The sequence below is a fragment of the Rhinatrema bivittatum genome, chromosome 6, assembly GCF_901001135.1.
Source record: "Rhinatrema bivittatum chromosome 6, aRhiBiv1.1, whole genome shotgun sequence".
Classification (NCBI taxonomy): Eukaryota; Metazoa; Chordata; class Amphibia; order Gymnophiona; family Rhinatrematidae; genus Rhinatrema; species Rhinatrema bivittatum.
Window position 1 is genome coordinate 328,888,832 of NC_042620.1, and position 26,932 is coordinate 328,915,763.

Below are 26,932 nucleotides of genomic sequence, written 5' to 3' on the forward strand. Positions count from 1 at the left end.
GTTAGATAGTCCCTTTCCAGTCCTGCAAGACTGACCCAAGTGAGAGAAAGAGCCCTATCACTAGCAGGACCCATAATCTGGAACACAATGCCTCCAGAGATCAGACTGCAAAGTGATCTCAAGGCATTTAAGAAAAGTGTAAAAACATGGCTCTTTAAATAAGCATTTTACAAAGAGACGGGAGAATAGAAATTATTCAGGAAAAGGCAGGGGAACACAGACACACAGTACTTTAATCTATGAACTTTACACCACAATAAGCATAACTATAATACTATGTGTGATAAAACTACCTGTGTAAGTACCTTGGTACAATTGGTCATGAACTACTTTGCTAAATGACTGTCTAATGATATATTGTAACCGAACCTTTGACGGCACCTGTTAGAATGTACTATAGTACACTTTTACCTACATAAAAAATGTGCCTACATATAAACAGTTGCGATGGTATTTAACTTAGCGACGGTATAGAAAAGATTTTAAATAAATAAATACTAAAAAGTCATTCTTCCGTCCAAAGAAGTCCTATCCATCACCATCTAGACTCGTTCCCCGAGACCCTTCCAAAAGGCCCAGTCTTTTCAGACATGAAAACAGAAGCCGCAAGCAGCTCCTCAGCCGGGCCCTGCTTCCGGTTTTTGACTCCTGCATAGAAAGCAACTGCTAGCTTCCACTGCCCCAGATACCAATGGGAGGTCGATTGTGCCATTTCCTCAACAAGTAGCACACAATCACCTCAGACCAGTGGGTCCTCACCATAATCTCTCAGGGTTATCACCTGAACTTTCTCGCCATCCCACCGGACTCCCCACCTCGGCTGACGTGGGGAACATCTGACCACTCCTGGAACAGGAGGCCTCTCTCCTCCTCCAGTCCAGAGCAATAGAACCAGTGCCCTACTCCCAACAAGGCCTAGGATTCTATTCCCAGTACTTTCTAATCCCCCAAAAATCAGGCGGCGTTCATCCAATCCTGGACCTATGTGCCCTCAAGTACCTCCAATGAGAAAAGTTCAAGATGGTAACCTTGGGTTCCCTCCTTCCTCTTCTACGAAGAGGAGACTGGCTTTGCTCTTTAGACCTCCAGGACGCATACACTCATATTGCGATAACTCCATCGCATCGCAAATACCTGAGATGGAGTAATGCCTGATACCTTGAAAGCCATAATCAAACCAATCATTAAGAAAAAGAACCTCGACCCCCTAAATCTGAACAACTATAGACCAGTTTCCAACTTACCCCTATTAGCCAAGCTAATTGAAAAAACAGTACAAAAACTGTCAAGCCACATTGAAAGCAACAACATATTTTACCCAGCACAACATGGTTTTCGTAAACACTACAGTATTGAAACCTTGCTTTTAGCCTTATCAGATACTATCTTAAGAGGTTTCGATACAGGAACACATTACATTCTAGTTCTATTAGATCTCTCCGCAGCATTTGACACAGTAAATCACAAAATACTAAACAGGCTGAAAGAATTTGGACTCACTAACAAAACAAAATGGTTTGAGTCATACTTAAACAATAGATGTTTTCAAGTACAAATTAAAAATACACTTTCAGACAGTCAAACTACAAACCGGTGTCCCGCAGGGATCAGCCCTGTCAGCAACACTCTTTATCATTTATCTACTTCCAGTATGTCACATACCAGCAGGACTCGAAATCATACATTACATATACGCAGATGATATACGCAGATGATATACAGCTACTGCTACCTACTGTAAACACCATTGAAGAAACAATGAAACTTGCCAATATGTATCTTGAAATAATCAAACAGCTCTTAAATCAGATGGAACTGGTAATAAACATCGACAAAACAGAATTCGTACACCTTGAACGAAAAAAAAAATCATACACAACAATCACAATCAATAATATTCAAACCATTGAGTTAGCATTAAAAGTACGAAATCTAGGAGTAATAATAGACCCTGAGCTAAACTTGAAACACATCTCACTGAAAATAAAAGAAGGATACGCGAAACTAATGATCCCGAGAAGACTAAAACCTCTACTAACACTAAACAATTTTTGTACAGTTCTACAGGCAATGATCTTCGCAAGTACAGATTACTGTAACTCCCTGCTTTTAGGACTACCACAATCTACTATTCGGCCACTACAAATATTACAAAATTCAGCTGCTAGAATTTTGACTGGCAAAAAAAAAATGACCACAATGATTTACACTGGCTTCCAATTGAACAAAGAATACAATATAAGACACTAGGTATAATTCATAAACTAATCCACGATGAAAAGACTGGCTCAACACTGCGCGTACATGTACCGCAAAGAAACCTGAGATCTGCTAATAAGGCTTTACTAACTGTCCCCTCTGTCAAATCAGCACGCCTCATGCAAGTAAGGGAAAGAGCACTGTTGCTGGCTGGCCCCGTGCTATGGAACTCCATGCCACTCGAAATTAGGTTGCAGAGAAATTTGAAAATATTCAAAACTAATCTGAAAACCTGGCTATTTAAACGAGCCTTTTATAAAGATAAGGAGAAAAACGGTTGAATGATAAGGACGCACCAAACTAGAAGTTATTACTTTTAACCTACAAAATGCATTTTAATGTTAAATTAAAACCGCATAATATGTTCCAAACAAATAAGCTCAACTGACACACACAGTTTTGACACTAAATTGTTACCGTTCTATGATGGCACATGGTTAATTTGTAATCTATACCACTCATATTTTTCGTTAACGTGCCTTTTTGTAAACCGTTGTGATGGTTATCTAACTCAACGACGGTATAGAAGAGTGTTTTTAAAATAAATTTTCTGGTAGGCCCTAAGCACTTTCAGTACCGAGTGCTTCCATTCAGCCTCGCGTCTGCACCACGAGTCTTCACAAAATGTCTCGTAGTAGTTGCAGCCTTCCTTAAGACTCAAGGTGCAAATATTGCAGAATACACCAGATAGATTATATTATCAGGCAATAGAAGTAATGATCAATCTGGTGTATTCTGCAATATTTGCAAAGGTCTAATTGTGCTTGCTGGTAAGCCTAGAAAAAGCAAATGTTGCTTACCTGTAACAGGTGTTCTCACAAGACAAGCAGGATGTTAGTCCTCACATATGGGTGACATCACAGGAAGGAGCCCAATCACGGAACACTTTTGTCAAAGTTTCTAGAACTTTGACTGGCACCTACTGGACATGCCCAACATGGCACTAACCCTGCAGACAGCAGGGGTCCCCCTTCAGTCTTGTTTAAAAGCTACAGGAAGTGCCGAAAAATAAAATAAGAAACATAATGAACCCAAAACCGCGGGGCGGCGGGCGGGTTTCGTGAGGACTAACATCCTGCTGTCCTGTGAGAACACTTGTTACAGGTAAGCAACATTTGCTTTTTCTAGGCTTACCAGCAAGCACAATTAGACCTTTGCAAATATTGCAGAATACACCAGATAGATTATCAGGCAATAGAAGTAATGATCATATAACACCTATACTAAAATGACTCCAATGGTTAACAGTAAAACATAGAGTACAATTTAATCTATACTTCAAAATATGATTGATTAGCAATAATATGGAATGGTTAAATGCCTCTTTACATTTATGTGCCAGCCAGAAATTTGAGATCTGCCAATAAGGGCCTACTTCAAATTTCATCTATACATTCAGCACACCCAAGCGAGGTAAGGGAAAGGGCACTTTAATTTGCTGGTCCAAAACTTTCGAACATCCTACCAGAAAAATTACGTATGCAGAAAGATGACAAGCTCTTCAGAAAGGATTAAAAAAAACATGGCTGTGTAATATGGCATATGCTGAGCAAGAGAAACAATGAGAAGCAAAGTCAATGAGAGAATAGATTTTATTTATTTATTTATTTATTCAACTTTATATATTTCAACTTAATTTCAAGGCGGTTTACAATAGTAGAATTTGCAGTAGCAAAATTCAAAAAACAGATATAGCCAACTTATCATTATACATCTTACATTGTTATTACTAAAATGTTAGATTAATTATATCTTACTTCTACGTAAAATTAAAATCAATTTAAAATGCAGTAATCCTAATGAAAACAGTTCTAAAACATTAAAATTAAACCTATCTGCCTTCATCCCCTTTCCTTTCCCGTCCCTGCCTTCCTCCTGCCCTTCTTGTGCCCTCTTTCCCATCAACCCCTTTTGATGTTATCCCTATATCTCCTTATGATCATTCATCCAGTATATGAAACTGAGGTAAGAGTGCCAATAGGCTTACTTAAATGCCTGCTCGAATAACCAGGTTTTATCTGCTGCTTAAAGCTGTTAATATTTTCCTCTAAGCGAATTTCAACCGGTAGGGAATTCCACAACTTTGGTCCTGCCAACGACAGTGACCTCTCCCTCACTGAGCCCACATGAGCTAATTTAGGTGATGGTACTGATAGTAAAGCTTGCCCAAGTGATCTCATGTTCCGGGCTGGGACGTGAATGCGCAATGAAGCATTCAGCCATTCGGAATTACTCCCGTATATTGCTTTATGAATTAAGGTAAGACACTTATACTGAATGCGAAACTGGACCAGTAACCAATGTAGCTCCATCAGTACAGGAGAAACATGGTCAAACCTATTTGTATTGGACAGAAGTCACGCCGCTGCATTCTGTAATAATTGCAGCGGACGAATAGTTGATGTTGGGACCCCTAACAATAACGCATTGCAGTAATCTAATTTGGGTAAGATCAAGGCCTGCAGAACGATTCTAAAGTCATTTTAAGTGCAGCAGTGGCTTCAATTTCCTTAGTACTCTTAATTTATAGAAGCCATCCTTTATAGTCGCCTTTATTGTTGCTTTCATGCTTAATTTTGTGTTTGTATTTTGTTTTATTTAATTTTATGATATACATTTTTATTGAATTTTATTGTATTTTATTCTTTATTGTAAACTGCCATGGTTGTATGTTCCAGAATGATGGTACATAAATATGGAATATGAAACCTATTGGGTGTCTCACCAAATTGTCTACCGTGCCTGTTTTGGGGGCCGGTAGCGCATCAGGAAGTACTGCTTGCGGAGCTGACTCCCTCTTAATGGCCAGGGCAGTCTAGCCTGTTCCACCAAGGCAGGAAGGGTGGGGATTCTACTCCAGGTATTTCCTGATTCTAGAGAAATCAGGAGGATTCCATCCTATCCTAGACCTAAGGGTCTTGAACAAAATTCTAAAAATAGAAAAGTTCAAGATGGTTTCCCTGGATACCTTCATACCCCTTCTACAAAATGGAATCTGGCTATGCTCCCTCGATCTAGATGATGCATATACCCAAATTGAGATCTTTCCAAGTCACAGGAAGTATCTCCAATTCATGGTGGGAAAACAGTACTTCCAGTACAGTGTGTTGCCGTTTGGGCTAAAGTCAGCCTCAAGTGTATTCACAAGATGCCTGGCTGTGGTGGGGGCGCACCGCCACAGGCTGGGAGTGCATGCTTTTCCCCTTCGATGATTGGCTGGTCAGGAACACATCTCATGCAGGGGTTTTTCGGTCCATGAGCTTGACCATTTAGGTGTTGGAGTCACTAGGATTCATCAGCAACCCGAAATCAGTCCGTCACCTCAGTTGGACTTCATAGGAGCCCTGCTAGACATGGTTCAGGCAAAAGCCTTCCTGCCTCTATCACGGGCTGCCACCCTGGTGTCCATAGCGGCAGAGATCCAGGGAAGCCAGAATGTCAGCACAGCTCATGTTGAGGTTGTTGGGCCATATGGCCACAACCGTCCATGTCACTCTTGGCACGTTTACACAAATTGGACCTTGAGGTTGCAGTAGCGTCAGGCCACACAGTGCCTCCAGGCTTGCATCTGAATCACCCTGTCTCTCCGAGACTCTGTCCTGGTGGCGGGTATCCTCCAATCTGGAACGGGGGATCTCTTTCCAGAGTCCTTATACACAAATTGTCTTAACCACAGATGCATCCGCTCTGGGCTGGGGAACTTATGTAGAGGGGCTCGGCACCCAAGGCCTTTGGTTTGCTCAAGGAAGCTGTTGCCATATCAACTTCCTGGAGTTCCAAATGATCGGGTACATGCAAAGTTGTCCTGATCGAAAAAGACAACCATGTAGCAATGTGGTATGTCAACAAGCAGGAAGGTACAGGATCTTGTTTCTGTGTCAGGAAGCTGTCCAGGTTTGGTCATGGGCCTTGTCCCATGGGATGGTGCTCAGGGCAACGTATCTGGCAGGTATGGAGAACGTGGTGGCAGACAGACTGAGTCGTGCCTTCAGTCCCCATGAGTGTGGTCCCTGAACCAGGAGGTAGTGAATCGAACCTTCAGTCTCTGGGGTAGTCCAGACATAGATCTGTTCACATCCCCCTGGAACAGGAAGATAATTCCAGTTCTGCTCCCTGAAAAGGATGGATGGCAAACCAGCCTTGGATGCCCTTGCCCATCATTGGGGCAAGGGTCTTCTATACAAGTATTCTCAGGTTCCCTAGCTGGCGAAGACTCTTGAAGCTTTGCGAGGACAGAGGGACTATGATCCTCATAGCCCCATATTGGCCAAGACACAGGTCTGGTTTCCACTCCTACAGGAGCTGTCCGCCCAGAAGCCAATCAGTCTGGGTACTTCCCCAGGTCTCATCATGCAGGATCGAGGGAGGTTGTGGCATCCCAACCTCCAGGCCCTGTCGCTCACAGCCTGGATGTCGAGAGATTAATTCTGCAACCATTCGATCTCTCAGATGTTTCTCGGGTCCTGGTGACTTCTAGAAAGCCTTCCATGAGGAAGCCTTCCTCATGGAGGTTTTCAGTGTGGTGTGAGCAGAAGGTCCTAGATCCATTCTCCTGTCCCCCACAAAAACTGCTTGATTAACCTTCCGCACCACTCGGAAACTGGCTTAAAGACCAACTCTCTTAGGGTTCACCTGAGTAGTATTGATGCGTAACACCAGGGTGTGGAAGGTGCATGGGGCTTGTTTCAGTTGAAGCCTCCCTTTAGGCCTCCCGCTGTGTCTTGGGACCTCAACATGGTACTAGCTCTGCTGATGAAAGCTCCTTTTGAGCCGCTGCAAACCTGTGACCTAAAGTACCAGACCTGGAAGGTCATATTTTTGGTGGCGGTCAGTGAACTCCAGACCTTAGTGACTTATCCACCTTATACTAAATATTATGGCAGGGTGGTCTTGCATATGCACCCTAAGTTCCTGCCTAAGATGGTGACAGACTTCCATCTTAACCAGTCTATCATCCTGTCAATTTTCTTTCCCAGGCCCCATTCGCACCAAGGTGAACAAGCACTGCACAGTTTGGACTGCAAGAGAGCCTTAGCCTTTTACCTGGAGCATATAAAAGCCTTTAGACAGTCCACTCAGCTTTGTTTCTTTTGATTGCAATAGGTTGGACATTGCTATTGCCAAACAGACACTATCCAGTTGGCTAGCAGATTGCATCTCCTTCTGTTATACCCAGGCAGGACTGCATCTTGGGGGTTATGTCAAGGCTCATTCTGTCAGAGAAATGGCAATGTCAATGGCCCACTTGCAAGCAGTTCCTGGGGAGGCGATCTGCAGGGCTGCAACATGGGGTTCTCTCCATACATTCGCATCTCACTATTGTCTGGATAGGGATGGCCAACATGACAGTAGGTTCAGCCAGTCTGTCTTTCGGAACCTGTTTGCAATGTAGAATCCAACTCTCCCACCTAGGGTTCATTTGGGTTCAGGCTGTCTCCCACTCTGTTACCAACAGCACTGTTGTTGTGCCCATTGGCACCTTGTTGGTGTCTGTTGGTCCCATTTTGTGTTGGGGAGTAGCATGTAGCTAGGGTTTCACCAATGTGTGAGGACTATCATCCTGCTTGTCCTCGGAGAAAGCAGAGTTGCTTACCTGTAACTGGGATTCTCTGAGGTCAGCAGGATGTTAGTCCTCATGAAACCCGCCTGCAACCCTGCGGAGTTGGGTTTTTCTTCTTTTTGTTATTTTAAATCTAATGCTATGTTATAAGACTGACGAGAGGGACCCTGCGTGGACATGGGATATAGGGTATGCTGGGCATGCTCAGTATGCCAAGTCTAAGTTCTGGAAACTTTGACAGATGTTTTCCAAGTTGTGCTCCATTTGATGATGTCGCCCATATATGAGGACTAACATTCTGCTGTCCTTGGAGAACACCTGTTACAGGTAAGTATCTCTGCTATCTCCAATTTGTTTTAAACATTTGTATGAGTGGGTCTTGCAGACTGGGTTATTTGTTGGATAAAGAAGGAATTTAGAGCATTTTTTATAATTTACAAGTTATCAGATTTGGCTATCTGCAGGTGAATCATTTTCTAACACAAAAATTAGTGCCAATAAAGCCCCCTTTGAATCTTTATGTAATAAGACACCAGCATTGAAGGGTTTAATTTCTAAATTATATAATTCATACACGCACACGCCTCTGCCATCTCGATCTCCTCCTGTAAGTCCCCATCCTTGCTGGGGGCAACCGTCCAGTCAGCACTTTCCCCAAGGAATCCCAGGCCTGCCATTGCCAATCAAGAAAATGGGGCTATTTTTTCAAAATCCTGCTGCTTTTGTATTGTTTAATAACTAGGTCTTCGTATGTAGAGGGTGGGGGAGGGAAAGCTTCCTTGTTCCGAACCTTGTTTTCAGAATACAGATTGCCCTTCCTGAGCTTCATTTTCTTTTATCTTTTCAGTATGTACTTGAATGCTTGCCAATTGAAGTTGATTGTTTAAGCAACACAACAGTCCTCTAAAATTAGTAAATAAAAATACATGCTTTCCAGAAATGTTACGGTATTATGCAAATAAAATGCTTTCTGATCTAGCATAGCTTTATTTAAAAACAAACACAGAAAAATAACATCTTGCAGTGTAGCAGTTCAAGCTCCCAGTAATACTGCACAAACAGGCAGATGCAATCCAGTGCGCTCAGCTGAGCGCATTGATTAATTCCTGGTTGGACGCAGGTTTTGGAACATGCGTCCACAGCACCTTATGCTATAAGGGTTTTAGCGCGTCCAAAACGCATGTCCAACCCCCCACGACTCTAATACGGCTCATCACTTGCAAATACAATTAGCAATTCTCCCCTGATTCAAATAAAAAGTGCACCCAACACGCACATTTTTACTCTCCAAAATTAACACCTGACCTGGAGCAGGAGCTAATTTTGGAGGAGCCAAAAAATTGTACAGAAACGCAGAAAATACTGCTTTTCTGTATTTCCTCGGACTTAATATCTGAGGACATCCATAAAAATAAAATAAAAAAATTTAAAAAAATGTGCCGGCGGTCAGGTTAGGAAAAGGGACGCTCAATTAACAAGCGTCCATTTTCCTAACCTGTGCCTGTGCAGCTGGTAAAATTCAACGTCAGTTTTCCCTACCGGCTGACACCTGACCTCTAGGTGCTGGTGGCGCGCAATTTCCCATACCACCTCCTTTTTACCGTGGCGCCCGATTTTTAAATATTAAATCGGGCGCCCCGGAGGGGTCAATCGGCGCGTGTTGGGAACGCGGGCGCTCCAGTCATGAGCGCTCATTTTCCCCGCGCCAGATTGCATCGGCCCGCTTGGCTTTTTGTACAGGTGTAGGTAACATGAGAACAGAGCTGCTGCGCACCATCGGGGCAGAAGAATTTTCCACCTGTTGTCACTGGCCACTTGTGCATCAATCATCGGGCTAACCAGGATTTTCCTGCATGCTTTTTCTTTTGATCTCTGTGGTGGTGCTGTGCATGCCTTGCTCCCGCACAGAATTTCAGAAAATAGCCTGTGAAACCCATGGTGAAGACTTGAGCGGCTTTTTAGGATCGTTGTCATTGTGCTGATAGAGAAGTGGTTCCCCACCCTGTCCTGGGACCCCCCCCCCAGCCAGTCGGGTTTTCAGGATCTCCACAATGACTATGCATGAGAGAAAACTTACATGTTATGGAGGGCAGTGCATGCAGATTTTCTCTCATGCATAGTCATTGTGGAGATCCTGTAAACCTGACTGGCTGGGGGGCGGGGTTCCCCAGGACAGGGTGGTGAACCACTGTGATAGAGGAAATCGCCTGTTTTCAATATAGAAAGCTGGTTCCCACAGTTTTGGGCTTTATTAGCTTTCTAAGAAAGTTGACCAACCACTCATAGAAGGAAACTACTTAAATAAAAGGCTCTTTTGTAAGCAGCACTATCCACATTCCTTTCAGTGTACAGTAACTTGGAATAATTTTTAAAACAATTTTGCTTGCTGCTACAGCTCTCTTGAGGCTCCAGAGTATTCCAAGGAGACAGAGCAGGGATTCTCACGCATTGTCAACCGATCTCGTTTTCAGGATTTTCACAATGGAATATGCACGAGACATTCATGCATATTCATATACATTCAGCAGAGGCAAAGCATACAGATATCTCATGCAGCCAGTTTGTAGCCCTCAAGGTCAGTATTTGGGGACATCTGACATAAAGAATCGGCACCTCTCTGGAAGTCCGCGTTCAAGGCTTAGAAACTAACCAGAGTGTCTGCTACTGTGGAAATGACATTTAAACATCAGTCTCTTATTACTTTATTTATTATTTATTTAACATTTTTATATACCGACCTTCATGAAAGAGAATTCATATCAGATCGGTTTACAGATAACATGAGGGGAATAACAAAGTCAACCATATAACAAGAAATGAAAGTTACATATAACAAGGGGTATTAACCTGGAGGGCTAGGATAGCCGGAGCGATAGAAAGAATAACTGAACAAATTAGATAATACAATAATATGATGAGAAGAGGCATAAGTGTATAGGCTACACTTGTCAGAGAGTTTTAGGTAAAAGTCATTGTCTGAATTAGAATTACTTGTCAAATACATTATAGCTTAAAGAATGGTATAGGTGCATCACTTGAGGGATTCAGTTAAATGGGATGATTTTGCATTCATGTTCTTCCTTAGCTATCATTAACTGGATTCAGGAATTGAAAAGTCCTACTGTGGACAGTTCTTGTTATTTCAAGCTGATTGACCTGTTAAACATTTCAGATGTATGTGTTGCTGATGCCGCCTATCATGTCCATGGCCGTGGCCTTTGCATCTTGCCAAGGACTGGCGAATTCCCCAATCTGATTGGATTCCTGAAGGATATCTTCCAGACTTGTGGGAAACCAAATCTGTCTCAGCCAATAGGAAGCTAAGAGAATAGCTGAGTTTCAGTAAGATGTTTGCCTCTGAAGAATATATGTACCCCAATTCAGGGCAAAGGTATCTGAGGCTATTTTGTCACGGGATCTTTTTATTCAGAAGAGATGCAAACAGATCTATCATGGGTGTGCCCCACTTACAGAATATATTGTTTAATAAACACCCCCCCTCCCTTGTCCAAAGACTACCTGTGTGGCTCCAAGACTCAACTCGGTCTGTCTGCCAGAACATTCTTCTCACCTTTCAGGTATGTGGCCCTGTGTACTATTCTCTGAGAATTGGCCCAGTCCCTCAGATGAGACAGTCTCCTGACACAGGAGATACATTACATTCCTCCTTGCTTGTTGATGAAGAACATTGCTACTTGGTTGTCTGACTGAATGAGGATAACTTTGTTGGACAATTGATGCCTGAAAGCTCTTACAGCATACTGTATTGCCCTTAGCTAGAGAAGTTTATCTAATGAAGCTCTTCCTGAGCTAAACCAAAGCCTATTTACCCCCAGCCTAGGCGATGACGCTTTTATGGTTAGGAAATTTAGAATGGAGGAATTTGTAAGGGTACGCCATTGGCCAGATTGGAAGGAATCTGTCACCAGGACAGAGACCTATAGATGCTGTCTTGGAGATATTGAGTAGCTTGATTCTGCTGCGATCATATGGAAATGTGTCAAGGGAGTAACATGGACTGCTGATGCCTTAAGACTCAACATCCTCAACTTATCCCACGTTAATGCCTGCAGACTCATTCTTAATCCTCTCTGCAGTGGATATCAATGTAATAATCCTCTCTTGCGGGAGGAAGGCTTTTACCTGAGTCATGTCTAGCGCACTCCTATAAATTCCAGTTGAGAGAGGCTCAAGTTGGGACTCTGGGTAGTTGGTGACAAGTCCTGGCAACTCTTAACACCCAAATGGTTATGATTCTGAAGCACTGCCTTGAGACATGCTCTTGATCAGCCAGTTATCTAGGCAGGGAAACAAATGCGCACACAATTTGCACAGATGTACTGCCGCCACCACCACCAGACATTTTGTAAATATGCAGGGCACTGATGCCAGACCAAAGGACAGTATGCAATATTGAAGGTGGTGCTTCTCTACTACAAATCTAAAATATTTTCTGTCACCTGGAAATTGTCTATATAGATGTAAGCCTCCTTTAGATCTGGAGAGCATAGCCAGTCTTCTTTTTCGAGAAAGGGAATCAAGTTGCCCAGGGAAACCATTCTGAATGTTTGTTTTCAGGAATGTGTTCAAAGCAGAACTCTGAAGAGGAACTGAAGTCTGCAGCTTTGCACAAAGACTGGAGCGAAAGCTCCAAGCAGAAGCTGGAAGCTTGGAGACAGGGCGGACTGGAAGTGAAAACTGGAGCTTGGAATGGGAATTGGAGCTAAACAAAACAGAAGCTAGAACAGGAGCTTGAAGCTGCAGCTGAAACTTGAGATAATCAGAGCTGCACCATGGAAGAGAAGTTAACCTTGCAGTAGAGCTTGGGTGGCTAATTTGTTGCTCTGATCAGCTTCCTGTTCTTAACCCCTTTTAGTCTGGCTTTGGTCAATCCTAGTCCTCTGGTGGGAGTGTCCATCTTCTCCTTTCTTGGTCTCCTAGGGCTCCTATCCCTAGTTGGATCTGTTAAGACTGTAGCCCTTCATCTTCCATCTGTTGCCAGTTCAAACCCTACTGGCAACCTCCCCTGACAAACTTTCTTCTCTGGTGGAAAAAAATAGAATCCATCCATGCAAAGGGATTCCTTTAATGACTTGAGTATACAAAGCAAGCCAGAAGTGATGGAGTGCTGCTCTACCAGGCAGCCCTACTCAAGAACACTGCTTGGAAGAGGAGAAAAACCTTCATGTGAACATTTTAGAAATGTGAGCTATAATAAATGCTTTATGGTATTTCAAAACTAAATCACGAGACTTTGAGCTGCAATGCTCCTGAATGTTTCTAAAAATCGAGACCCTTTCGTGTATAAAGATCTAGCAGGGATTTGTTGGAAGTTCCCTCTTAGATTGGCACACTTTGCAGAGAGGATGTTTGCAGTTACAGGCCCAATTCTCTGAAATGCCATACCTGAGCTCCTAAGGCTGATGTTTGCTTAAAACCTTCAGGAAGCACCTACAAGCCAGTGTGTTTTCCCCAAACTATGGAGCAGCAAGGTTCAGGTGAAGGCTATATTGTGTAATTTCGTGTTGGGGGATTGCTGCGACCAAAGAAGTCTTTTTTTTTTTTTGAAAGCTTAGATAATATCTAAAAGTGAAAGTACACTTTAAGGGCACTCTTGATAGCAGCTTGTGTCTAGTTTCTGTTAATGACTGTTTCAATTTTATGAATATGTTTTGTTCCCCATGCAGATCTTTGACTGCAGTGGGCTAAAACTTTTAAAAATATAGTCAAAGTAATTCAAGTACAAGCAAGACAGTAGTCCTTATACCAGTGTAATGATAACAGATGGTGCCCAGCATGGAAATTTGATTTCAGACTTTCTAGACCCTTTGAACATACTCTACTGTGCATGTGCAGCATGATACTACTACCCCATGACCAGGGGGAGAGGCTCCTTACTCTCAGCTTTTTCATGGAGCCCACCTGCAGGTGCTCTTTGTCTCTCCTGTTTAGGAATTGGCCTTCACAGAGCCTGGACCTTTTTTGTTTTCTTTCCTTCATAGTCACCTGGTAGAGGTTTTGGCTGTTTGTTTCCTTTTTTTTTTTTCGGTGGCTGTGTGGTAATTTATTTTGTTTTCAGACATCGGGTTGTCTGGTTTCTATATGTTTGTTTTTCATCTAATGGCCCGGAAAGAGAAGAAAGTCAGCAGCTTCAATAAGTGCCCACTGTATGAAAGATTTGTCTCACAGAGTGTGATCTTGATGTCCTGCTGGCCCTTCTGTGCGGGTGTCATCACTAGCTTGACTTCATGGAGAAGCACTTTGAGATCCCATAAGAGCTGGCACCCCAGCTTCCTTAGAAAGCAGCATGACAACTTGGGAGTCACTAGTGGTCAAGGGCATGGAGTTTGGAAAGCATTGTTTTCAAGGTTGCATGAAGACTCTGCAGTGGGCATTGGCATCCTCAGGCTCACCTGGCTGCAGCCCTCAGACCTTTGGCTGGATATCCAAGGAAACTCCTTGATATGCCTTGCAATGGAGGTATCGCTTTGGAGATGAGAGCAAAGAATAGTCCTGGGGGAATTCTGCGCTACTGCGGAGCGCAGAATTTGCACAGAATTCCCACCCTGCGCGGAATTGCCATTTTCTGTGCAGAAAATGGCAGAGGAGACCCCGGCATGCTGCGAATAGAGCACACGAAGGTGAAGGCCCCTGTGTGCCGTGAACGGAGTGTGCTCCGCTCATGACGAAGATGAAGGCCCCGGTGAGAGTGAATGAGTATGGGGGAGGGGAGGGTGAGAGAGCAGGGAGAGAGGGGTGTAGGGGAAAGGAGGGTGAGAGAGAGCAGGGGGATGAGCGGGGGGGGGGGGGGATGCTTGAGTGTGGGTGCCAGAGAGAGGGAGCCTATATGAGGAGATTATGAAGGAGTGTATGTGTGTGAGAGGTTGGGAGCTCATGTGTTTGAAAAAGGGATCATGTGTATGTGAGGGTGCTAGCCTGTTGGAAGGGATTGTGTATGTGTGGGAAAGAGCCTGTGTGAAGGGGTGTGTGAGAGAGACCTAGGTAGACTGTATGAGGGTGTATGTGTGAGAGAGAAAGGGAGCTTGTGTGGGTGTGTATGCAAGAGAGAGGGACCCTGTATGAGGGGATGTGTGTAAGGGAGCCTGTGAGAGGGTGTGTGTATGTGTACTAGAGAGAGAGAGAGCCTGTGTGAGGGGCAGTATTGAGAATGGGGTCAAACTCTGGGACAGGCCATAGAGTGGAAGGGGTTGAGCCTAGAGGTGGAGGGGAGAGATACTGGCAAGTGGAGGAGTTGGGGCCTGAGAGGACAAAGTGGCCATGGGAGTAGGGAGAGCAAGTGGAAGAGACACTTTTACAGTGAATTTCTAGGGAAATTCTGCTCAAAATATTTAAAATTCTGCATCTCTAAGTAATAACTTTTTTCTGTGTTAATTTAAAATGTTATTACTTAAAAGCTGTCATGTAAATTGTTATTTCCTGGCGTGTAGCCAGATGGACTCAGAACGAGCATACTATACCCATTCGTTCTGAGTCCATCTGTCTACACTAAGGAAAAGGAGATTATCAGGTAAGTAATCTCAACATTTTGACCAATATAAAGTTTGCAGAATTAAGTTTTTGTGTGCAGAATTCCCCCAGGAGTAAAAGAAGTGATGGTTCAGATTAACGACCATTGTGAATGCTTCAAATCCACTCCATTGCCACTCTAGTCCCATCCTCCTCAACTGGGCAGGACCTGAGTGTGGTGCTGAGGAGGTAATTCTATCAACCAAGGAGAAATTTTCCTCTGGCCCATCAACAGCAGGAACCTCGTGCTCACACTTGGCAGTGGAGGTCCCCAAAGCTGTAACCTTGAATTTTGGGAACGCTGCCTTAAAGAAATCAACTTCCTCCTCACGAGTTTAAACCTGATATTAAACACAGCTAAGACGGAACTTCTTATCTCACCAGAAAATAGCAACCCACCTCCATGTCCTCCAAACATTCCACCTACCACCCAAACAAGGGACCTAGGAATAATTATCGACAACCATATTAACTTAAAATCCTTCATTAAACAAACTACTAAAGACGGATTCTATAAACTTCAGGTACTTAAAAGAATCAAACCGCTCCTGCATGTGCGAGACTTTAGAACGGTCCTTCAAGCAGTTATCTTTTCTAAGATAGATTACTGCAATGCGATCTTACTAGGTCTCCCCTCCGCTTCTATCAAACCCCTTCAGATGCTCCAGAACTCAGCTGCAAGAATCCTGACCAACACTAGGAGAAGAGATCACATCTCTCCCACTCTCAAGAGCTTGCACTGGTTGCCAATACACTTCAGAATTATCTACAAATCCATCACTATCATCTATAAGGCTATCCACCACCAAACAACGATCGATCTTCAAATACCACTCAAACTACACACATCCACCAGACCCATCAGAGAAGCCTACAGAGGATCACTCCAAGTTCCCCAAACCAAAACCACTCACCACCTAACCTTTAGAGACCGAGCCTTTTCCACATCTGGACCCTCAATATGGAATTCTATTCCGCCGGATTTGAGACAAGAACCATGCCTACCTACTTTCAGAAAAAGGCTTAAGACTTGGCTATTTAAGCAAGCCTTCCCAGACCCCAATTGAAGGACAGCAACATCATATAAGAGACTTCACAATATTATGTAAATTATTAATATTAACTACTCTGTTATCTTTCTCTAATTCTCTCCCCAGTTATATGATCCTTGTTATATTGTAACTTCAAGTTATCTCTGCACTTGTTTATGTTCTGTTATTTCGTTCACACCCCCTATGTTATATGTAAACCGGCATGATGTGGTTTCTAACCACGAATGCCGGTATAGAAAAACCCTAAATAAATAAATAAACCTGGACTGCTTGTTGCCTCATCCAAAGCCTGGAACGGGGTATTGACTCAGCTAGAGCATAGCAGAGATCCCAGTATCTGCGCCAAAGGACCATCCTATCAGAAGATGGCGACGGTTTTACATGACCTGCTGGCCCAGAATGACTTCAGACACTTGGGTCCACAGCATAATTTGAAAAGGGTACCGACTACACCTCTAGGACAGACCTCCAAATCACACCCCAAAACTCACCTGGACAGTCTCTCAGCATCAGGAATTGTGGTGAAGCCCATTCCACCAAGGGAAAGAGGGCTAGGATTGTACTTCAAAGTACTTCCTGATCCCAGAGAAAACATTCAGCCTCATCCCATGGCTCCTGACACAATTGTAGGTTTAGCCAGTCTGTCCTAAGGAGTCTCTTTGCGGTGTAGAACAACCCTCCCCTCAAGGCCCCGTTGTTTTGGTTCCAGGCTGCCCCTATAAGAAATGCAGGAAATACAAAAATGACTTGTTTGCACCAAAACTATTTTTGCCTGTTGGCACTGTTTTGGGTTTTCTCCTTTTTTTCATTTGGGAGCAGTCTGTAGCTAGGGATTCCCCCATGCGTGAGGACTGCCATCCTGCTTGTCCTCGGAGAAAGCAGAGTTGCTTACTTTGTAACGGGAGTTTTCTGAGGTCAGCAGGATGTTGGTCGTCACAAAACCCACCCTTCTCGCCTTGTCCAAGCTAAATTATAGACTGAAGGGGCTCCTGCATGGACATGTGGTAGTATAGAATGCTGTGCGTGCTCAAAATTTCTAGAGACTTTGAAATCAAATTTCCATCTGAGGGTGTCACCTGTATGCAGTGCTTTTTTTTCTGGAAAAAAGGTGCTGGTACTCACATGCAGGATGCACGATTTTTTTTTTTGAGACCATAGGGCAAATCAATCAGATGAAAGAAAAAAGTGCTGGTACACAGTACCAGCACCAGACTACCTGAAAAATAGCTTTGCTGTGTAAGCATTTACATCCTGTGTCCTCTGAGAATATCTGTTCCAGATAAGAAAAACTGCTTTATTGTATCTCAAGCAGTGATGGGAAAAATAGCACAACTGTTCTCATGGGCAGGACAACATTTATTAAATATCTGTATTGGGACCCTTACTTTTCAATATATTTATAAATGATCTGGAAAGAAATATGAAGAGTGAAGTAATTAAATTTGCAGATACAAAATTGTTCAGAGTAGTTAAATCACAAGCAGATTGTGATAAATTGCAGGAAGACCTTGTGAGACTGGAAAATTGGGCATCCAAATGGCAGATGAAATTTAATGTGGACAAGTGCAAGGTGATACATATAGGGAAAAATAACCCTTGCTGTAGTTACACAATGTTAGGTTCCATATTAGGTGCTACTACCCAAGAAAGAGATCTAGGCGTCACGATAACACATTGAAATCGTCGGTGCAGTGTGCTGCGGCAGTCAAAAAAGCAAACAATGTTGGGAATTATTAGAAAGGGAATGGTGAATAAAACGGAAAATGTCATAATGCCTCTGTATCACTCCATGGTGAGACCGCACCTTGAATACTGTGTACAATTCTGGTCGCCGCAGAATACGCTAGCAGAATACCTCATCTTGTTTACACATGCAGAATACCGATCCTCCCCAAATACAGAATAAAAAGATACCATAAAATATAAATAGAAATGTGCAGACAAAAAGTGAACTGGAAACTGCAAGAAGCCAGACTGTGTATACAGTGGAACAAATGGCGAAACAAACAGAACATTCCTCATAAACCATTAAACAAAATCAAGAAATATGAATCATAAATCAAAATTGTATAATCATACTAATAAAAAGAAATGTTTCAGTACAGCTGACAAACATTCCATAATGAAAAGCTTAATTTTTGTTTCCCAGACACCAGCAAAATATTTCAAAAACAGATGCATCAAACAGCCAATAATTAAAACTAATAAGGATCCCCCGCTGATCATATTGGGAACTTCTCATTTCCATTCCCACTGAGGTGGTTGGGGTGGGAGGTGCATAAACGTTCTTCTCTCCCATATACACATCCGTAAATACACGCGTGCTCCTTCTCACTCACACACACACACATGCACTCCCTTTCTAGCACACACCGGGCCTTTCTTTTCTTCTGTCGGTTGGCAGATCTGGGCCACCCTCTTCATTTGAACCAATCCTGCTCATTGGGCATCCGCAAGGCGCCACCGTATCTTGTGCTGCTTGGGGTCCACCAGGCCACAGGTGGCTCCCAAGCTGCAGCCCCCCCCCCCCTCCAAGCCGCCGTCCTGTGCAAAGGGCAGAGCTTGCTTAGTGGGTTGCGCTGGCCCTGCCCTTCCGCCATCGCTGTTTTTCTGACTAGACTTGCCTGGCAAGCTTTAACTGAGTAGTGCCAAATGTAAGTGCTCACCAGCTAATATAATCCCTGCCCCCAGTGCCACCTCTCGCTACCCAGCTACATTTTTATGTGGGTAGTGAGAGATGCGGGGTGGAATTGTTGAAATCTTGGGTTTTGTCCAGGTGACTCCTAAAAAAGTACCTGGAGGAAGCCTTTCAATATCGACCTCCATGTGTCCGAGCCCTGCTTCATCCAAGAAGGAGCTCATTCTTTAGACGGTAAGAGAGCATTCAAGTTTTATTTGTGAAGAATGTAAACTTTCAGAAAATCCGAACATGTTTGCTTTTTATGGACCAAGTTTAAAAAAAAATAAAAAGGTGTCAGTTTCAAAGCCATCAGTTTGCTGTTAGATTAGATGTGTTTCAGAAGCGTATAAAAAAAATCAGATAAGAACATAAGAAATTGCCGTGCCGCGTCCTTAAGTTTCATTCCACAAGATTGGTAGGGTAGCTGTCTGCATCCCGTGGAGGACAGACGGAAAGTTTCCATACGCACCTGAACATTACTGAATAGAATAGTGATCATGGGCAGACGGTAGTGTTGGAAGGAAGGGTCTGCAAGCTGCCTTCAACCCAACCCTTTGGAAAGTCCCTTGATGCAAACTGAAAGTGAAATGGAATAGGAGTTTTGTGTTACCATCAATTACCGTCCCGTTAACTCTCTCAGCGTCTGCGCCTTCACGCCCAGATTCCAAATGTTATGCATCATGTTGTCTGCTGCGTGCTTCACCTCAGAAATGGATATATTTGGTGATCGTTTGCTTTCTTTTAAGATTTTTTTTTTCTCAGACCAAGAACCCCAGACTGGTGGGGGGTGGGGTTTGGCCAGCTGTGCTTGAATCAACAGGTGGAAAGGGGGCCAGCCTTGCTGAGGGAGGAGTGTTGGGCTCCTGTTACCACGACCTGTACGTAACCCTTTGTGCAGCCTGTGGGAGAGTTGATGGAACGGTATTGGCAGTAAGAGAGAATTCCTGCTCCTGATGAAAGGCTGCTTACCCATGCAGAAAACTAAAGCCCCATATCACCTTTTGAGTGGATTATTGCCAGGCAGTTTGTGGAACCTGAATTGGTTATCTTGGCGGGGTTTTCTTTGTGTGTTTCTGACTCTTCCCCCCCCCCCCCCCCCCCCCCCCCCCCCTGAGTAGTTTTTTCTGGATTTGGGGGTTGGACAGCATGGGGGAGCCCTGCAGAGCTCTTGCCGGGAAGATGGATTATAACATTTTAGTTCCTGCCCAGCCCTCTCCCTACCGAGGGATGCATCCTCTTTTTTTTGTTGGCCTCTGCTGAATTTGGAACTCGCCAGTCTAAGGTGCTCTCTCAGTCCCTTCTTTTGTTTTACCTGTGATAGTTCCAGCCTACCTACTTATTTTTTTAGGACTGATATTATTACTGGAGAGCATTCAGATACTTCATCCGTCTCATGGTAGATAATGAATACTGCTGTTACATGACACCTGTATGTAGTAGGCTAACAATGCTTTCAAAGATTGCATCTTAAACTAATACAAGTATTTCTATTCAAACTTCTTGGTAGTTTTCTTTCAACAAACTTTTATCAAAAAATCTTGGCTAACGTATACTGTTTTTCTGTATAGATATGGGAATTATATGTTAATTCTTTCTAAACCTACAGAACATTCTGAGTGCCATGAGGGATATTGTGAAACACAGAACATCTGTTTTCATCGCACACAGATTGTCAACGATCGTTGATGCGGATGAAATTATTGTCCTGAATCAGGTGAGAAAACAGCTCAGTGCCCCAGGGAAGACCTTACTGTTCCAGCAGCACCAGGCCCTTCGCTCCCTGACACGCGTGTGCGTGCACCAGAGCCGGATTAAGGCCGGCTGATGACCTAAGCACAGCCCAACAGTGGTGCCCCTTCCACTGACAAGACATTAAGGTGAAATAGATTAAAAATTCAGTTTTCTTCCAGGCCAACCCCCAGGCTAGATCCTACAACTACATGAAATAGAATTGTATTTTTCTTTTATTTAGCAGTGTAAGCAAATTATTTACTTATAACTAGGGGGGGCAATAGAAAAAAATGCTCATTTTCAACACCTTCTGGTGTCCCTTCCCTTGGTGCCCTATGAACATGCTTAATTTGCTTAATGGTTAATCCAGGGCTGGTGCACACCCAGGAAATATGGGGTTCTTTTACCTGTACATCCAGGCAGGAAAAAGTATTTAGTATCACTGTTGTGAAACCAGAAGGAAGGAAGTAGAGGTGCTGTGAAGACCATGCATGAAGGGAAACCTACAACACACAGGTCCCTGTTTCCAGGGGAAGAGAATTACAAAACACTGCTGTTAACTGTTAAACTGCTAGAATCAGGGGGAGTAAAGGTGAAGCTCTGAACTTCAGACACACACGGGCAGGAAAGCCTTCAGTATTCCTGAAGTGCAGGAGTATTTAATGGCAATTAGATTCAGATCGCATTATTGATAGGACTATTTTACATGTGATGCCAAAGGAATATTTATTTTATTTATTTAACATGTTTTGTATACCGTATATTCGGTTTTGCCATCATAATGGTTTACAGGAAAAAAAATGAGAATAACATTAGTTTTAACATAGAATTTCATAGATAAAGTTGGGTAACATTGTAGGAATTAATTTTAGAGTTAGTTTTTATATAGGAAAAAAAGTTCTTGGATGATTATTGTAGATTTCGTGGTTCTGTTGAGCTTTCATGGGTTGACAGGGTGGTATCTCTGGTTTCTTGGTGTTGTCTGGTTGGGAGTCTGCTGCTGTTGGTGATTAAGTGCATCTGAGAAGGCTCTGGTAAATAGCCAGGTTTTAAAATCTTTTTTGAATGTTTTGGTGTCAAATTGAATTCTTAGATTGTGGGGTAAAGAGTTCCATAGTGATGGGCTAATGATGGGGATAGCTCTCTCTCAGGTTGATGCTAGATGGGTGACTTTTGCAAGAGGAATTTTGAGGAGGCCTTTATTCATTGAGCGAAGATTCCTTTTTGGAGCATGTAATTCAATGTGTTCAGTTAGCCAGTAGTTTTGTTGTCCTGCGATTATTTTGTGAAGGATTGATAAAACTTTATAGTCTATTCTATATTTAATTGGGAGCCAGTGTAAGGATATGAGAGTAGGTGTAATGTGTTCTTGTTTCTTAGTTCCTATAAGAATCCTGGTGGCTGCGTTCTGCAGTATTTGGAGTGGACGGATGGTGGTAAAAGGGAGGCCAAGGAGTAGAGCATTGCAGGTTTGCAAATAGTAGCAGTTGCAGGACTGTTCTAAAATCATTTTGTGTGAGGAAGGGTTTGAGACGTCTGAGTGTCAGTAATTTGTGATAACCATCTTTGATTTTATTTGTGTTATGGGTTTTGAAGGATAATTCTTTGTCAATTGTAATTCCAAGGTTTCTAGCATGGTCAACAGGAGAGATTGTTTCTGTGTTTTCTGTTTTGAGTGGTTGTATGGGTGAGTCATTGATTTTTTTGTCAAGGAAGATTAATTCAGTTTTCTCGATGTTAATTATGAGTTTCAGGTTGGAAAGACATTGCTTGATTTTTGAGAGAGGTTTATTTTATCATAGGTTTCTTCGAGCGTATTTTGAATTGGGACTAATATTTGAATGTCATCAGCGTAAAGGAAATGGGTCAAACCCAGACGATTCAGTGTGTGACAGATAGGTAGGAGATAGATGTTAAAAAGTGTTGCTGACAGTGCAATTCCTTGTGGGACTTCTGAATTTAGGTTCACTTTATTTGATAGGTTGTTGTTGAATGTTACTTGGAAACTTCTTTGAGATAAATAGGTGAACCATTTTAGTATAGTGCCTGATATTCCTATTTCATAAAGTCTGTCGAGTAGATTGGAATGGTTGACTGTGTCAAAGGCGGCTGACAAATCTAGGAGTAATAAAATGTAACTTAGTCCTTTGTCGAATCCTCGAAGAACTGTGTCATTAAGTGAAAGGAGTAATGCTTCCGTGCTTAAGTTTTTTCTGAAACCAAATTGTGCGGGGTGACGTATGTTGTTTGTTTCTAAGTAATCTGATAGTTGGAAGTGGATGATTTTTTCTATGATTTTTGCAATGAAAGGTAGATTAGATATGGGTCTATAGTTTTGGATGTTTTCCGGATCTAGGTTGTTCTTTTTTATTAATGGTTTGATGATTGCAGATTTTAAGCATTCAGGATATATCCCTTCAGTGAGGGAGCGGTTGACTTTGTCCATTAATGATTTTATTATTGAGTTGTCAAGCAGTTTAATTGTTTGTATGGGGATGCCGTCAATGGGGTGATTTGCTGGATTCATTTTTCTGATTATTTTTTGGATTTCAAGTGATGAGGCAAAATCGAATTCATTCCAGGGTGTTATTTCCAGAGATGGTATTGGAGATTGGGTATGTGTAGAGTTGTTGAGTTGTTTGTTAGTTTGTTCTACTCCAATTGTTGCAAGAGCATCTGTGATTGTTTTGCATGTGTATGATAGGGGACGTATGTCCATGTGTAAGTTAAAGTCGCCAAGGATAATGATTGGTTTATTGAGGGTTAGGTTGGCAATCATGAATTCTATAAATGGGGAGCAGTTTCGTTCTAAGGTTGCAGGAGGACAGTATACTAGACAGATTTGTAGCTTTGAAGAGTCATAGGGCTATTTTGAAAGGGGAGCATGACTTAGCTGTGGTAAGTTTCATTTGTAAGCTTTTCTTTGATTAGCATTAGACACCACCTTTTTTTCTTGGTCTGGGGATTGTGCATAATTTGTATGAAGGGTCTTCTATTTGGTTAAGATGTTGTCAGAGTCTTTTATCCAGGTTTCAGTGATTGCTATGAAATCTGGTTTATAAGAACATAAGAAAATGCCATACTGGGTCAGACCAAGGGTCCATCAAGCCCAGCATCCTGTTTCCAACAGTGGCCAATCCAGGCCATAAGAACCTGGCAAGTATCCAAAAACTAAGTCGAAGAGTAAGTCTGAGATGATAGGCATTTTTTTTAAACTATTGATTGTGCGTTAATAAGGATGAATGATAGAAATATGCATTTGGAGTGAGAGATTGTACTTATTTTCTTGTGAATCGTGATTTTTTCATTCGAAGTATTTTTAGGAGGAGGCTTGGTGGTTTCCATTTTGGTTAGGCAGAAGGTAGAGATGAGGTGTATTGATAGTAGGAATTTCTGGTTTGTGTAAATACTAAAGCTTGCACTAAGGGGTGCACAAAGGGGAGTGCCCCTTTGTCGCGTCCCTTCGGCACGCAATGCCTAGGTATCGCTCTTCTTTTTGAATCGTAGGATTCACTTGAGGGTGTGTGCCTGTGCTGATGACGGGGGGGGGGGGCAGGCCTCCTGATCGGGTGTATTGTTGGGGCTCCTGCCCTTCTCTTTTCCTTTCTTTTTTTAGTTTAGAAGGGGTTGGGTGTCTGCCGCTGTGAGCTTTGCGGTGCAGTCGCCGTTGCTGGAGCGACTCCTGCTGGTTGAGGGTGTGTGCCTGTGGTGATGACGTTTGCATTATATAGAGCTGTGAGCCATGCATAACTAGAGGACTCCATCAGTCACTGGAGACAGAAGATAGACATTATATATATAGAATGATTACAATAAAAGGGTAGGAAAAGAGAGGAAATGATTACAAAATGGTAATAAGTAAAGATATAGGGTAGAGTATGGAAAATACAATCAACATTACAGGAAGTAAGCCTGCTGAATGATCTTCTGTCTCCAGTGACTGATGGAGTCCTCTAGTTATGCACGGCTCACTAAAGAGTGGTCTTATACTCTCCCTCTTTTCCTAATACCACACACAATATGAAACAGCTAATAGCCAGAATTTATACTGCAAAGAAAACTACATACGTTTAGAGACGTTTACTTTAGCACTTCTGACGCGTTTGTTCCACGCGCTTCTTATATAGAGAGATGGATTCCTTTTGGTAACATGGAATAGACTTAGTTTTTGGGTTCTTGCCAGGTTCTTATGGCCTGGATTGGCCACTGTTGGAAACAGGATGCTGGGCTTGATGGACCCTTGGTCTGACCCAGTATGGCATGTTCTTATGTTGTTAGCAGTTCTGACGCGTTTGTTCCACGTGCTTCTTATATAGAGATATGGTTTCTTTTTTTTTTTTTTTTTTTAAATTCCCCATTGGGCCCAGATTTTTCTTTCTTACTCAGTCAGAATGAGGTCTGGGATTGGCTGCTTTGCACCAATCACAACAGCCTGGGATGTTTTTCTCTGACTTATTTCCTCCTTCCCAACTTACCTTAATCCAGATATTGTTGCCACTATCCTGGGCTTGTGGATGCCATGCCTCAGAGCTCCTGCCCGAATCCTGCAGTCGTGGGCTCCAAGTCCAGTCACTTCTTCTCACTGTTGCACAAAGGCCATGATGCCTTCTCCCTCCCCCTCCCAGGGGCTGTGAACGCTGCAATCTCGTCCCCAGCCAGACACACAGGCATGATGGTCCATCCAGTCTGCCCAGCAAGCTTCCCATGACGATATCTGCCATGCCGCGCGGGTTACCCCCTCTCTGTCATCGCTGCTTAATGTGCCTTGCTTATGGATTTGACCGTAGAAACTGTCCTGTGTGTTTTTTCCTTAATGTCTGAGCATCAGTACCCTAGTCTTTAAAACAAAACAAAAAGTCATGGCTCATGTTTGTCTCTGAATCCAAATTCCTCTCCCCCCACCCCAAACCCCTCCTTCAAAGCAGAGAGCGATGTTGCAGTTGCATCAAGGCTTATTGGTTAAGAGTTGTAATCCCGTGCTGCTCGGAGCAGGTTACCCCTGTGCTTATCCAGTTCCCCAGACCATAAACGTCAGAGCCCTTGCTGATTGCTGTCTGAATCCAATTCCCCTTTCCCCCTCAGTAAGCTGGCGATCAAACCCACCAGGTCAGCCCCTGTATTGGACTGCTAACCTGTGTCCTTAGCGTACCTTTCTGTTACCCTAATGCACCAGTTATTTATTTCCCCTCTTATTTTTGCTGGCATGGACGCTGCCCACTCCTCTTTACAGAAAGAACTCTTGCAGGATTGTTGCATCTAGTAGCATTAAAAATCAGAGGACCGCTCCAATGTAGTTGGCACAGCCTCTGGGAAAAATGTATTTTCTCCTCTTCCTTTCCATTTATGATTAATATCCCTGCTCACAGTCTGTCCCGCCACCATTTCCCTTTCTAGTAATGACGCCCTAACGAGAAGAACCCCACTAGTGTTTGCTTATAATACCAGTTAATTGTTGAGTGGCTTTGAATAATAAAGCTTTTCTGCTGAGCCCTTCTGCCTTTCTCTGGATTTGGAGTCCCTGCATGCATTCAGTTTCCATAGTGGGGGGGACGACAGATAATCTGCCGGCGCGTGTTTGCTGTCTGTTGATGCACTTGTGTCCAGAAATCTTTAGTGGTTAAGTGTCAAATGATGTGTCTGTGGTAGGAAAGGAATTGATTTTTTTTTCTAGGATTAGTTTGATTGCAGCAGTATTTGTTAGGCAGGAACCTTTCAGGGATAATGGCACATCATTGAGATGCAGGGAGCGGAGATAAAATTAGATTGTGCAGTAGGCTTTTCTGTTCACCTGTCTGCTGTTTTTCTCGCCTTGTGCTAAGCCATTCAGCAAACGTACGTTGGTTAATACAACTCCAGTCCTTTTGCATGAGCGTCACGGGTACACAGCCCTTCACTACACATAAGCCGGCATGCAAGAACTTAGTTCGTCCCATTATATCCTAACTTGATAAAGCGGTGGTTTTATCGATGCACTGTGCGAGTGTTTTAAAATAGTCTTTCCTCTTGTTCTGCATGGCAGAAGCAACGCAGTAATGGTGCAGGAGCAGCACGGTGGCTCACGTTCAATAGATTTGGATGCTGCAGGTTCTTGGTTGGCAGAATTGGCCTGATGGGCTCAGTCAT

The 26,932-nt window shown here is 43.1% G+C and overlaps 1 protein-coding gene across 4 annotated transcripts in view; it reads left to right on the forward strand.

Moving 5' to 3' along the window:
- ABCB7 (ATP binding cassette subfamily B member 7) overlaps positions 1-26,932 on the forward strand; it is a 169,065-nt gene that overhangs the window by 127,645 nt on the left and 14,488 nt on the right. For all 4 annotated transcript variants that reach the window (XR_003857574.1, XM_029607661.1, XM_029607662.1 and 1 more), the window contains one exon: positions 20,685-20,792. Coding sequence is in view for 3 of the 4 variants with exons in the window: in XM_029607661.1 (XP_029463521.1) it covers positions 20,685-20,792 (108 nt within the window). In the remaining variant the exon portion in view is untranslated. The remainder of the gene's footprint in view (positions 1-20,684; positions 20,793-26,932) is intronic.